The sequence below is a fragment of the Anomaloglossus baeobatrachus genome, chromosome 4, assembly GCF_048569485.1.
Source record: "Anomaloglossus baeobatrachus isolate aAnoBae1 chromosome 4, aAnoBae1.hap1, whole genome shotgun sequence".
Lineage (NCBI taxonomy): Eukaryota > Metazoa > Chordata > Amphibia > Anura > Aromobatidae > Anomaloglossus > Anomaloglossus baeobatrachus.
The window spans coordinates 465,176,766-465,192,125 of record NC_134356.1 but is presented as its reverse complement, the minus strand read 5'-3'; the positions used below and the strand labels follow the sequence as shown (position 1 = coordinate 465,192,125).

The following is a 15,360-nucleotide window of genomic DNA, read 5'->3' as shown; positions in this document are numbered from 1 at the left end:
AGATCTTGTCCTTATCTGTAGATCTGCTGTAGGCACTTTTGCTTCACAAGCTGCTCCTGACATTTCACTGTTCAGGCTCCTAGCTCCTGGCCTGCAGACCATCTGCTCCTTTTACAGTGATACCAGAATGATTGACCTATGTTTTGCAATGGAAAAAAAAAACCAACTTTTTGGGCTGATGCTTCACAAAGTAGATTTACCTTCAATCACCATTTATTAAATCTCCATCCATTAAAAACCATAGCTTGCTAGATCTGCGTGCATTAAGCCTGATTATAGAGGCTGTAGCAAGGGGGATGGGATGCGGCAGCCTGTACCCATGTGTTGCTCAGTTTTGTTCCCTCTCCATGATAGCTTATTCCCTCCTAGCTATGACCACACAAGCTTGTATATTTGGGGACTTTTCTACATAAGTGTGATGTCTCGTACTGTAGTCTTGTATGCGTTTTCCCACTCTTCGCAGCTGCCTGACCACTGAACTGTGGCTCGGGCTATGCAAATGAAAATAAAGTTCTCCTTAATGGCCTGGTGCTGATATATTATACATGGAGGGGAAAGGGCAAGGGGGTAAAAGACCCGTTGGACCCAGAGGAAGAAAGTTGTCGGGTTCCTTAAGAAGGATGAGTGGGTCCTTCAAGCGCACATCTTTAAAGGGCTCATCTTCTGGATCTCAAAAAGTAAGTCCCTAGCACTGCTATTCTACTGATTCATCGGTGTTCTCAGACCACCAGTTATCATTGTGCGTGTGTACTTGAGGGTGAGTAAATAATATTTCTATAAAAAATTTAACTTTACCCAATAATTGGCTTTAAACATTACAAAATCTAAGTTTGTAAATTGGAAATCCTATTAGCAATTACTATATGGTACTGATCTATGTAGACAATGTAGCATTTTAGTTCATTTATATGAAGGTTTTTTCATGATAATTGTTTGATGGGATATCTTGTAGTATAACTGTACTATTGTAATAGTTCTAACGTAGTAACTTATATTTATCACAATTTTTCTAGCTTTTATAAATCTAACATAATATTACTAAATATTTTACACTAATGAATAAATTCTTCTATTAAATGGTTGCTTAGGCACCTAAGTTGTCCTTTCTAAATATCTATTTTTACATCCTAACTGCTTTTATAATTAGCTTTATTATACAATACCCTACACTTCTGCCTATCTGGATAATCCCTAAATGTGTTCTTTTTTAGTGCATGTTCTATGATGTTTTATTTGAGAGGAGTCTCAAACGTGACGTGACAGGAGGCTGGGGCTGCACTCACTTCTCGCAGGGTCTATCTCCCTTCTTGGAACAAAATATCATCATGGGCAGTGCTGCAGTTCTTAATTACAGTTTCTTTCATTGCTGCCCTCTGAAGACGTCCTGGATCCGTGATAGAGGCTATGCAAAATATAAGTGCAGCGTCAGCACCCACCCCCTAACAACATTTTCTTTCACAGTTAGAAGCTCCTACAGTGGCAGAGATAGAATCAGAGTGCCATTGCTGCACTCACATCTCTCACAGCTGCTATCACCATAGATCCAGGATAGATGCAGAGGTCTGTAGTAGGTAAATGCAGCGCCATCCCCTGGCGTCCTGATAGATTCTGCAGAGAAGTGAGTGCACACCCAGCCTCCTGTAATGTCATGCTTGAGACTCCTCAAAAAAGCACAGTTATTAGCTAGATAAGGAAAAGTGAATGGTATTATGTAATAAGCTAATTACAAAAGTAGAGTGTAAAGATTTAGTGCGGGACCACCCTTTTAAATCATTCATTAGAATAGTAATTAATATTGAACTAATAGTAAATATGTAATTATCATGATTTATAATGCCTCAGGTATGGGTTTATGACGTCTATACTAATACTATAAGGCTATGTGTACAGTGAGGTTTTTCAAGAGGTATTTGTAGTAGTCAGCTTCAAATAATGCCAAAAAAATTGCCGAAAAAACACTTGGAAGTATTTCCAGTTTGCTTTTCATATGTATAGGAATTTTTAAACATTTTTTTTCTAACTCAGGTATAGAAAAAAATGCACTGTCCAATCAAAAGTCAGATTATTACATTACTTAGATAGGAGATGGCTGTTACTACAGATAGTATTCGGGACAGATGCAGAGGAAGACCATGAGTGATGTCTGTCTCTAGCTCCTCCCTTCTTCTCTTCTCCCATCCCATCTTCATAAACATTTACTCTTTAACTCCTTATTGACCTTTTGGTGTATCCAGTATGTCATGCTTGGACAGGACTCCCTGACCCATGATGTGCTGGGTATGTCATGGCGATCGCAAGGGCACAGGAGCTGTGCCCACCCAATCGCTGCCAGGGACTCAGTTTTCCCGACAGCTAAGACCCGACTCTCACAGCCATGGATGATACCCACGCCATCCCTGGCTGTTTAACACCCTAAATGCCGAAAATCAAAGCAGCATTTAGGGGTCTGGGAGAGAGATCATGCTCTCTCTCCCCTCTGATCGGTGTTCCTGTAATGTGACTGTTGCCATGGTGATTTGAGGTTGTCATGATGACCACCAAGGTACGAAATGGCTCTGGGATTATGTCAGGAGCATGATCCCAGATATTTATTTCAGTGCAGCACTGACAGTATAATTTATTGCAATGCCGGAGCCAGCAGAACAGTAAAGAGTAATGGCTCACGTAGGTTCTAAGCAAAAAAGCTAAAAAAGTTTTTTGTTTTTTTTTAAAAGTAAGAATGTAGGTTTTTTTTAAAAAAAAACAGAGAATAAAGAACAAAAAAATAAATTTCAATAAATGTGTATAATTTGTAAAAAAAAAAAAATAAACAAAACAAATGCACAAATTTGGTATCACTGCATTCAAAACCACCCCTTCAGTGAACATTGTAAAAAAATAATAAAAAAGTAGTAAAAACTATGTTTTTTCAACATACAGCTGACAAAAAAGTGGAATAAAACACAATCAAAAATTAAATGGAAATAAATAAAAGTTATCTTGTTCTGCAAAAAACAAGCATCCATACAGCTCCATAAGCAAAACATTTAAAAGCTATAGCTGTCAGAATACAGCAATGCAAAACCATTTTTATTCTATAAAATAGTTTTTATGTTGTAAAAGCAACAAAACATAAAAAAATAATATAAATGTGGTATCGCTGTAATTGTGTAATAACCCAAAGAATAAAGCTGTCTTACCACGTTTGTGACATGGTGAACGGTGTAAAAAAAAAAATCTAAATTGCTGTTTTGTCTTGATTCTGCTTCACAAAGAGCGGAATAGAAAGCAATCAAAAAATATTATGTGCCCTAAATTGGCACCAATGAAAGCTCCAACTCATCCCACAAAGAAAAAGCCATCACGTGACTTTGTCGGCAGATAAATTAAATGTTTTTAGTATGATAGTAGCCAAATCTAGAAAATAACATAGATCTAATATCACTATAATCATACTGACATGAGGAACAAAGCTGCCTAAACGCAGTGAACGTTGTAAAAAAATTAAATAAATAAATTTGTTCATTCTGATTGCAGTATGGCACAACTCACATTTATCCTGGGCTCTATGCTGAGCAATTACACCAGAAATTACATGTAAAGCTCTGAAAAACATGATTCAGATAAAATTCCCAACAGAAAATTCACTGTAATGAAGCAGGGGGAGTCACTTTTCCACCGGTAGCCATCGTTTTACACATCTTTTTAGCAAAACAGCAGTTTTGTTCACCTTTGAAAAGATAGACACCATGGAACAGAGGCTGAATGGAGTCTGGAGTAACTCTGCTGCCTCATTATACACCGTGTGCAGAATTATTAGGCAAGTTGTATTTTGGAGGATTTGTTTCATTATTGATCAACAACTATGTCTCAATCAACCCAAAAGACTCATAAATATCAAAGCTTAATATTTTTGGAAGTTGGAGTGGCGTGTTTTTTAGATTTGGCTATCTTAGGAGGATATCTGTCTGTGCAGTTAACTATTACTGTGCAGAATTATTAGGCAACTTAATAAAGACCAAATATATTCACATCTCACTTGTTTATTTTCACCAGGTAAACCAATATAACTGCACAAAATTTAGAAATAAACATTTCTGACATGCAAAAACAAAACCCATAAAAACTAGTGACCAATATAGCCCCCTTTCTTTCTGATGACACTCAACAGCCTACCATCCATAGATTCTGTCAGTTGCTTGATCTGTTTACGATCAACATTGCGTGCAGCAGCTACAACAGCCTCCCAGACACTGTTCCGAGAGGTGTACTGTTTTCCCCTCCCTGTAGATCTCACATTTTATGAGGGACCACATGTTCTCTATAGGGTTCAGATCAGGTGAACAAGGGGGCCATGTCATTGTATTTTCATTTTTTAGACCTTTACTGTCCAGCCATGCTGTGGAGTAGTTGGATGCATGTGATGGAGCATTGTCCTGCATGAAAATCATGTTCTTCTTGAACGATACTGACTTCTTTCTGTACCACTGCTTGAAGAAGTTGTCTTCCAGAAACTGGCAGTAGGTCTGGGAGTTGAGCTTCACTCCATTCTCAACCCGAAAAGGCCCCACAAGTTCATCTTTGATGATTCCAGTCCATACTAGTACCCCACCTCCACCTTGCTGGAGTCTCAGTCAGAGTGGAGCTCTCTGCCCTTTACTGATCCAGCCTATGGCCCATCCATGTAACCCATCAAGAGTCACTCTCATTTCATCAGTCCATAAAACCTTTGAAAAATCAGTCGGCTTCTTTCACACTACGCTTTTTTAACATGCGTCCTGAACGTTTTTTTTGCTGCAAAAGCGGATAATATTTTTCCAAAGAGAAATGCATGTGTTATTTTACAGGATCCTGTCACTTAAAATTATGGGCGGGTATTGGAGTCATGTGATCAGAAGTGAGGGGAACTTAACGTAATAGACTGGAAATTCAGATGGAGAAAAAGAGAGTGAGAAAAAGAGAGAGAAGAGAGTGAAAAAAATAGAGCGAGAGAGAGAAAAAGAGAGAGAAAAAGAAAGACATAATAAAAGAGAGAGAAAAAGAGAGCAAGAAAAAAAGAGAAAAAGAGAGAGAAAAAGAGAGAACAAAGAGAGAGAGAAAAAAGAGAAAAAGAGAGAGAGAAAAAGAGAGGGAGAGAGAAAATAAAGAGACAGAGAGACACTACCGCACCCATCGTCACTGCACAAACGCATGTACTACCGACTCCACCATCACCGCACACACGCAGGCACTACCGCACCCATTATCACTGAACACACACCGCCACTACCGCACCCATCATCACACGCATTTAATACCGACCCCACTATCACCGCACACACGCAGTGTGTATGATTTTCTTTTCTTTTACACACTAAACACAATATTTCATAAAAAATAATTTGTTTTTGCATCATTATATTCTGAAAGCTGTAACTTGTCATTTTTTTATTTTTTTTGCCAAAAGAGCCGCATTATTGCTTATTCTTTGCAAGATGATTTACCATTTTCTTTTATACCATTTTCTGTTTACATGTGACTCTTTGATTGCTTTTTATTCATTTTTTTGGGTGTCTGAGTGATTAAAAAAAACTACATTTTTGTGTTATTTATTACATTTTTTTTACAGTGTTCTCTGTACAAAGTAAATAACATGACAGTTTTATAGTTTCAGGATGTTCTGGACATGGCCATACCAATTATGTGTACTTTTTTGTTTTTACACAAAAGCTGTGTTTTTAGTGGTGAAATGGCTTTCTGTGATTTTCGTATGCTTTTTCATGTGTTTTTCTACTGTTTGTTACACATTTTATTTAACTTTATTTTAAACTTTTTTACTTAGTCCCGCAGTGGCACATGAATTTTTTTTAGTTTTATGTTTGGTCTCATGCACTGCTGTACTAATGTACTGCAGTGTGTGAGACTTGTCAGTTCATCACCGACTCAGCCTTTTAGACCCTGCTTATAACAGTATCTAACAGACCACCGTATCCTGAGTTCATCAAATGACCTTAGTGGTCCATGGCAACTATCGGTGTGACGCCCTGGCCTATCAGGTCGTCACAGGGTATTGTGCAGTCTGCCCTTATGCACAGTGTCCACCTCCTTGGTTACGATTCCCTGACCTTTTGGTGTTTCTAAGAGCCAAGCCAATCAAAAATCCTAGAAACACTCTGCACCACACCCACCAGACACACCATTGGGTAGCCTGAAGGGAATAGGGCTGCCCACTTGGGGGGTTGGTTTGGGAGGGTCAGGAGTGTAGGAGACAGTCAGAAGTGAAGTGACTCTCGAGAGGAGAGGTCACAGGTTAGGAGCTGGGCTCCTCAGTACTAGGTTGGTCTGGGCGTGGTAGGAGCTGGAACCCTGGTTGCAGGGGATCGTGTCAAGGGGCACGAACTGCCGAGGAGGGCAACCGTCGACCTTGAGCCATCTCCGGGCAGGGGCCAGGGCACGACGGAGTACGTGGACCCTAGGCCAGGAAGTAGCTTCACGCGCCCTGGTAATTTACCCAACGAGGGCGAAGACCTCATGATTCATTCTCCACTCACTCCAAAATCGGGGTACTAGTGCAACGATGGGGATAGGACTTTCCAAATACACAGTCCAGAAAATCCCAAGCGTGAACCCTGAGAGCAAGCTCATTCCGTTAGCCATACGGGTGAGTGGGACCCAACTAGTTTCAAACTACAGGGGCCAACTAGTAAAGACAGTGCCAAGGAAAAGGTCACAGGCTAACAAGCAACACCATCGGGCAAGGACCCCAGCTTACTCCCTCCCTGCTACAGTGGTGCTAATAATTCCAGTTTACAAGTTGTTGGTGTCAGCATTATAGGACTGAGTGAGTACACAGTGACCCTTTCCTCCCCAACGGTACTCCCCTCTCCCCATCACCAAGCCCCGGGGAACTTCCCCCTACCCACAGAGGGGTTAAACACCTGGCTGCCATTCCATCACCACCGGGCGCTTCCAACAGCAGCGGTGGTATCCCACCTTACCACACACCGTGGGTGGCGTCACGAACTCTAACCCCAAAATCCCCTGTAAATACCCCCTTTTATTTCGAGTGTACGCGCGACCCCTCTCGGGTCTGGAGACCCCTTGAGCCACCGCGGATCCGGATCCGAGCAGCAGCCCGGCTGCTGGTTGCTGGGGCGGTACATCGGCACCGATAGTGTTAAAGGGGGATTCCCCTACCTTATTTAATCACTGAGGTGCTGCTGTCACATTTGACAGGAGCATTTAAGGTGTTAATCAACCTTGATCGGTTCCAAAATGGCTGGTGCTCATGCTGCAGGGTGTCAACTAAAAGAATTTTTGTCCACTCAGGGGTGCTACACTATTATTCTTCAGCTCTGTGAAAAAGCGGGGCTGGGGAATAAGGCTCCTTAATGGTCAACTTGAAAAGACATATCTGTGGTCATTAAGGGGTTATAGAAGTCTTCACCTTTTTGTTACAAAATATTTTTACTCAAGGTGTGACTGATAAATAAAGCAGATATCAGGATCAATGCTAATTTATTTATAATATACTATCAAGACATTACTATATAATTGGAACTGGTAAACATGGTCCTGAATATGGGGACATTGTGGTTGAACCTGTTATGTGAACATTATTTCTATCACCTTTTTTAATTTAACCAACGGGGTAATGCTTTCAATCTAATTTCCTTGCCTTATACTCCCCCTTTGGCGTCTTCATCTGTTTTCACCGACGCTACAGTTGGTCTCCAGTACTTTGTAACCTGCTGGCAGCTCGAGTGTTTCATGGAGGGCCCCGAAGGCCACAAATCAATACAACTCTATATGAGCATCGTTCTTGCTCTCATATACTTGGATTGACAGTTTGTAATGTAACTTTTGACTTCCAGCCAGTCGGAAGTTAAAGGCCCAAGATTGTGCCGCGGGACCGGATCGGCAATGAAAAAGGATGAAAATGCGAGTGGATGAGTATAAAACCTGTGGCAGGGGACTTGGATTAAAAGCAGCATTCCAGCAGGTGAAAAAAAAATTAAAAGCTGGAGTAGTGCTTTGGAGGAAACTACATTTCATACTTTTATTAGGACAGTATGCGTGTCTGGCTGTGGCTTGCAGCAATAGGGTAATATATTATGTATTTTCAGGCCTATGATACTTTAAGAGCAATCGAAGAGATGTCTTAGATCAGGAGTACTCTCTGATTGTCACTATAATACATTTCCTTGATATTAAGGAGTGGAGGATATGTGTGAACATTTTTATACCTGAAGTAATTTGTCAAAAATAGGCAAGTATGTTTTAAGCCATAATTAAGCCATTAGCTGAAGATCTGAATGGATATCTGGAAGCTGGGGCTGTGGGTGTAGGACAAAACATTACTCTGGGGAGAACTAATGCCGCATTCTAGCAGATGTTACTTTGGAGTCTGTGTTTCCGTTTGAGCCGGTTTCTCTATTCCCATGTTTGAGTTAATTATGTCATAAGTGATCACATCATAAAGGGTGCCAAAGTTGAATTAGCGGTCAACGGCAGAAAAAATCAGATTTAATTGAGATTGAGAACAATAAATATTCATGATTCATGATGATGCACTCTTATTACCGTATGAGAGTACTACAGTTTTTCTGCAACTGTAGTACTCATGGCATATCCTTAGGATAGGCGATCAATTCTTGATCAGTAGAGGTCCTAAGTTCACGTCCCCTGCCAATCATCGCTTTAAAAGGTTTGGAACCCCTCAGAGTTGCCTTTTTTCTTCATTGGTTACAAAGGCACAATGTCTTGTATTAGAGGCCAGGAGGAGACAAACCTGTTGTATTATATGAGTACTTTTGGTATTTTTGGCACTGCTGTCTCCAAAGCTCCACTTTGGGCAAATAGGTACATATTTATTATTATTCAAGCACTACTATTTAACTTATTGAATAATAGCTGCTGTGCAAAATATCAAGTGAGCACCATTGTATATGTACTATGTGGCAATAGCGTGCAGACTATTACTGTGAGTACTACAATACGGGTCAATTTAGGGGCTTCATTGGACTAGGACTGTCATAACATGCAATACAGTCACACTACAGCCCTTTCAGCGCCAATCAGGGCTGCATCCGGCATTTAGCTTCTCTGAATTGCTTTTCTTGATGGCCTACAGATCATCACAAGGGATCTGCATAGGTCCTGCAGTTTCCCCTAATGGATCTTCTGTTCAGCCAATGCTGAGCAATCATAGCAGCAAAGTACAGATTCCTATATGGTGGGATTCCTTGGCATTCACCCTTTTACTCCACTCACAACCCAAAGCCAAATCCATAGCTCAATGGGCTGACATCGTCTACATGAGGTGCATGACAATCATCCTCTGAGTCTGGTTTCATTTTGAGTTAATGTGTGGCACTGAATAAACAAGTAGTCACCCACCCATAATATTTATGATAATAAAAGGTATAGTTCTGTTATGGGAGCAATGTAAGGTTTTTTTACTTGTGTGGATTTGAACAAAGAGTAGTAAAGTAACCACAAGTGAGCATAAGAAAAAAAAATCAAGGCTTTAATTGAATTTCTACAATGGATTATCAAATGATACTATAGGGACTTCATCAGATGGCAAGTATTTTAACAGTAGGCTAGAGAAGTGCTCCCTTTGTCACAGGAGGCAATTAGTGAGACTGTGCAGCTAATATATTGGTTTTATTAATTTGTGGAGTTTTGGGTGTTCTTTCGTTTGATGTATTGGAGGGGGAAGGTGGAATATTAATCAAGAATAGACGCACATTGGTATCCACTTTTTAAATATTATTATATGGTGTAGCGACTCTTGGTGTGACGCCCTGGGCAAGCCAGGGGTCACAGGTCATGACACCACCACACCCTACACCCCGGATAGGTACACCGAAGCTAAACCAGAAACCCTTGTTACCTTCCTCCAGGGGCTGATGTCCACACCAGGGGGTGGGCCAGGCGGTTGGCTCCACCCACCGAGGAGTTCACAGCCCTGGAGGCGGGAAAACCAGGCAGATCAGATTAGTGAGAGTTGAAGGGAGAGTGAAGTGGGAGAGGAGCAAGTGAGAGGAGTTGAAGTGAAGGAGAAAGTGACAGTTTGAAAGCCTGAAGTTGGTCCGGGTGTGTGCCCCGGACTGAGACAGCAAGGTTGGCAGACGGCGGTGGAGGCAGGAGAGGCTGATCGGAGCTTGCCGAAAGGACCGTGGACGGGTGGTGGCCCGGCGGTACCGGACCGGTATACGAAGAGAAGCCAGCACCATTGGCAGGGGCCTTTCGGATCCCGGCAAGGCTAGGAGTCACCGTGAATTTGCCAAATCCGTCAGTGAAGGGGACCTCCGGGTCTCCCAGCAACTAAGTCCCGATGGAAGGCAACAGTCCAACTGTAGGAGAGAGACACCGCCACCGCCAAGGCACCAGTTTCTCAGGGCCAGCGCCTGCGGGCAAAGAGGGGCTCCTCCGGCCCATATCCAAGTCGGGGAGCGGGTAACCGGTGGGAACCCATCGCTACCAACATTACACAAGGTGCAGGGAAAGAGACAGTCACCGTTAACTACCGGGGAAAAAGCAACAGCAGCCGTCCGTGGGAACCGTCTTTCCAGCCGTGTGTTTTACCGAGAACTGTATCAATGTCTCAGGCTGAGTGAGTACCCCCGTGCCATATGGCACAGCGCTGCCCCCGTGACCCTGCACCTCACCAGGCCCCGCACCCGGCCTGCCATCCACCCCTACCCCATCACCGGGCCCCGGGACAACCAACCCCCTACCCACGAAGGGGAGAAATAACAACAAAGCTGCTCCCTGTCACCGCTCCCGGGATCCCCATACAGAGCAGCGGTGGTGTCCACACAATCACCACAACCGTGGGTGGCGTCACGGACAATAAAGCCCCAATACCAATCCCCTTTTCACTCACGGGCGAGGAGCGCCGCTCGAGTCCCCGGGATCCGGCCCATCGCTCGAGCCACCGAGCAGCAGAGGCCGCAGCAGCAGCGGCAGCCGGACCCGAGCAGTGGGAGAGCGCAGCGTCCCCTCCTCCGCCCGCGACAACTGATTCTCCACTTAGGAATGACATAAGGTGCAAGTGTACACAGTTGTCAGTTGAATACCTTTATTCAGAAGCAGGCAACAAGCTTGGTGGTTACAACCATAGGTCGGATTATAATGAGGGCAATCTGTGCTACCACCCAGTGCTTGAGGCCCATGGCCAGAGTGCCCTCATTATAATCCGCCCACTCCCTTCTTCCAATATTCAAATGTATTCGCATCTGTCAGATGGGTGCAGGGACTGGGACAGCATAAAGGAGCTTGTGTCAGTTCCGATGTGCAGCGTCAATATGACATCAGCTACTAACCTCATCACACTGTTGCTGTCACCGGGAATGCAGAGGATGCGGAGATGGTGGATGTCATGTCCCCACAGGAGTCCACTCCTGCGACTTCTGCTTCAATCACCAGGAGCCACTGTATTTCCTCCGTGGGCAGTGCTTGTGATAGAGAATGAGTCAGCCCCAGTGGCTCTGGTGGGCACATGCTCAGCCCATCCACTAAGCTGGGTTTACCTGGGGCCTGCAGTACCACTGGCTGAGGGTAGTGGGATGTGTTTTCCAGCTGAAGTTACCATCTTTCAGCTACAGCCAATGGGAAGACACCACACCTTTCTTATTCCCCCTCCTGTCTGCTGGTTGCTGCCAGATATACAGATATAGTCTTGTAGTTCACTGCTAGTCTCTGGTTCTCGCCCTGTTCTGAATATTGATTCCCGTATTTTTACCCTGCCTGCTATCTGACCACTCTCCTGTCTGCCGTTTCTGTACCTTGCTGCTATCTTCAGTTTTTGACCTTAGCCTGATTCCTGACTATGCTCTTGCCTGCCGATTTTTGTCCCTTTTCTGCATCTCCTGGTTTTGACCCTGCCTGACAACTACTCTTCTAGGAATTGCAACCTTACACAGGTAGCGATCTCCAGGGCCCTGTAGTAATTCCAATTCCCTGTATAGAGGTTAAAGAGTTTTGGGGTTCTCGGGATCCTACTTAGTGAGCAGCTTGCCCCTAGCCTGTCCTTGACAGCCATACTGAGACTGTGGTTCCAGGCAGACATCACAGTGGAGACGTAAGTGCTCTAATTAACCCCTTAATGACCGCGGGCAGTAATATTACGTCCTAAGTGGTCATAGTCTAATCCTACCAGCTGCTGCCTGCAACTAGCAGTGATCCGAACATATGTCAGCCGAATTGTACAGCTGACATGTATGCCTAGCAGGCACAAGTGGATGCGTTCTGCCCATGCTTGTCAACCCCTTAAATGGCACTGTCAAGACGTGATAGAGCCATTTAAATCCCCGCCGCGGTAAATGTGTACTCAATAGGCTCCATCGGTGTCGCAGTGACGTGATCACTGTGAGCTGATGGTTGTCATGGTAGCACAGGGTCATGTGATGACTCCTGTAGCTAGCATGAGTAACTTCCTGTTTCCCCCGACCGAGTGCTACCAGTGACAAGGCGTGAGTGTTTCTGGTGATCACAGCTGTGTAGCTATGATCAAAAGAACAGAATGAGCGATCAGACTGCTGATCCTTATAGTTCCCTAGGGGGACTAGTAAAATAAAAAAAAGTAAAACAAGTTTTAAAATATTAAAAAAATAAAAAACCTAAAAGTTCAAATCACCCCCACTTTCGACCCATTCAAAATTAAAGGGGTTAAGAAAATATAAAATATACACATATTTGGTGTTGCTGCGTTTAGAAATGTCTGATCTATAAAATATAAAATCAATTAATCTGATTGGTAAACGGCATAGCGGCAAAAAAAATCCAAACGCCAAAATTACGGATTTTTTTGGTCGCCACAAATTTTGCTCACAATGCAATAATATGCGATCAAAATGTAGCATCTGCACAAAAAATACTTGAATTAAAAACGTCAGCTCGAGACGCAAAAAATAAGCTATTACTGAGCCATTGATCCCAATAAATGAGAACGCTACAGGTTGTGGAAAATGGCGCAAAACATGTGCCACATTTTTTGGACAAACTTCTGATTTTTCTTTACTCCCTTAGATAAAAGTAAACCTATACATGTTTGGTATCTACAAACTTGTAGCGACCTGAGGCATCACAAAAACATATCAGTTTTACCATGTATTGAACACGGTGAATAAAATATTTCAAAAACAATCATACAATTGCACTTTTTTGCAATTTTTGCGCACTTGGAATTTGTTTGCCATTTTCCAGTAGATTATATGTGCCGTCCCAGCAGCAGTCAAACTGCTCAGATCCGGGGTTGCTGTGGTTCGAGGGTCTCTGGACCCGGGGGCTTGCGGTTACTTCAAATGTATGGGGATATTTACAGGGGATGAATGTTCATGACGCCACCTGCGGGTTGCGGTAAAGGGGAGTACCGCCGCTGCCGATGGGAGTTCCGAGGCAGATGGTGTGGGGTAGATGGTGTGGGGCAGCCAGGTGTCGGTCCTTCCGCAGGTAGGGAAGGCCCCGGATAGTGGGGATTTGGTGAACGAATAGCTTGCTTGGCCTTGGGAAGCAGGGTGCAGGGGTCAGATTACTCACTGTGGTAATCGTGGTGTTGGATCAGGTGGATTAACACTAGAACTACTGAACTCGTGACACCTATATAGAAATACATGGTGCAAAGTAGTCAAAATGATTACCTCAGTAGTTCTAGTGTTAAGCAGACACTCACACAGATGGTAAACCAAAGTCTCCAGGCACCGCAGTCTCTACGGGGGGAAGCCCGTCCAGGTCCCGCTTCCACCAGTGTCACTTGGTAAGTCCGGAGCCCTGACCCCGTGCACAAATTGTTTTACAGTTGTGACCCCTTGGCTTGAAACTTTCAGGCCCCGCAACCCATGTGTACAGCAGCTGTGCACTTGGGATTTCAGTGAGCTGTGTATTTTGGAGAACCCTATCCCTAGCGTTGTGCTGATGCCTCCACACTCTGAACTCGTGGGGAAAGTTCATAAAGAGACTATCCTTCACAGGTTAATTATCAGGTTGCTTGAAGCTACTCCCCAATCTAGGGTCCTGTACCCCGCCGTGCTCAGTACCGGTAAAGTGGCTGGGCTTTCTGGTGCCAACAGTTCTCCTAGACTGCGTCTGTTACACTCCTGTCCAGTGTTCCTAATACCAGTCCCCGACTCCTGTGGTCCCGGACCACTGTTTGAGACCCAACCTGTTGCCTCCCTGGGAGCTCCAACTCCCCTGCTCCTCACTCTCTGAGGCCTACAACTCAACTCCTTGCCTCCCCTTCCACCAGTCTGCCTGACCCCTAGGTGGGCGGCCGTGCTCCAACTTGACCAACCCACTGGTGTGTCTGTCCAGCCCTGGTGTGAGGTGTGGTTGGGATTTGTAGTGCGGATGTCAGTGACACTGTTGATGGGAACCTGGAACCACGGGGGGTAGGCCCTGCACCCTGGAGTACAGGATGCAGTTCCCTGTAGCACCCTGATGCAGTCAAGGGCGCTACACTATATAGTAAACCTTATGGTTTCATTTAAAAGTACAACTCGTCTCGCAAAAAACAAGCCCTCATATGGCAAGATTGACAGAAAAATAAAAAATTTACGGCTCTTGGAAAAATGGGTGCAAAAAAAAGAAAAACAGAAAATCGGCTGGGGTGAAGGGGTTAATGTACTGTCCTTTTGGATTGGAAGGTATATGTGCCGGAGGAGCCCCTTTGCCCACAGACGCTGCCCCTTTGGATCTCGGGCCCTTGGCGGTGGCACTTATCCGAAATGGTTGGGCTGTTGCCTTCAATCGGGACTTGGTTGGGAATGAACCCCTGAGGTCCAGACTGCAATCAGAGAATTTGACTAGAGGTTGGCTTTAAGCCTAGTCGGGGTTTGAGTACCCTGCTTGGTGCTTGGCTCTAGTCGGCTGCCCGGTTCGGTACCGGCGGGCCACCGCCCGACCCCGGTCCTACGGTTCCGCTGACCTTCACCAACTCCTGCAGACGCCCACCACCATCTGCTGACCTTGCTGGAAGTGCCCGGGTTCTGACCCAGACACACACAGTTTTCACTCCTCACTCTCCACTGACCACCATTCGACTCTCTTCTGTGTTTTTCACGCCTCCAGGCTGTGAACTCCTCGGTGGGCGGGGCCAACCACCTGGCTCCACCCCACCTGGTGTGGACATGAACCCTAGAGGGTGGCAACAAGGATTTAGTGTTTGACTGGTGTGACCTGTCCAGGGAAGGGGGTGTATGGTGTTGTTTAGTGACCTGTGACCCCTGGGGTCCAGGGTGTCACACTTACACTGGTACTGATGTTGTACAGTTGTAGTAATTCAAAACATGCTTAATGGCTATGTTAAAAATTTAAAAATCATCGAATCTAAAGGGTGCTTTACACAAGACGACGGATCGTGCGATGCATCATCTGGGTCACGGTTTTCGCGACGCA

At 44.4% G+C, this 15,360-nt stretch overlaps 1 protein-coding gene across 1 annotated transcript in view; it reads left to right on the top strand.

Moving 5' to 3' along the window:
* The first annotated feature begins 545 nt into the window (after positions 1-545).
* Positions 546-15,360, top strand: part of TRPM1 (transient receptor potential cation channel subfamily M member 1) — a 338,789-nt gene continuing 323,974 nt past the window's right edge. Inside the window, exon 1 of the mRNA XM_075345679.1 lies at positions 546-677. Within this exon, the coding sequence (XP_075201794.1) occupies positions 546-677 (132 nt within the window). The remainder of the gene's footprint in view (positions 678-15,360) is intronic.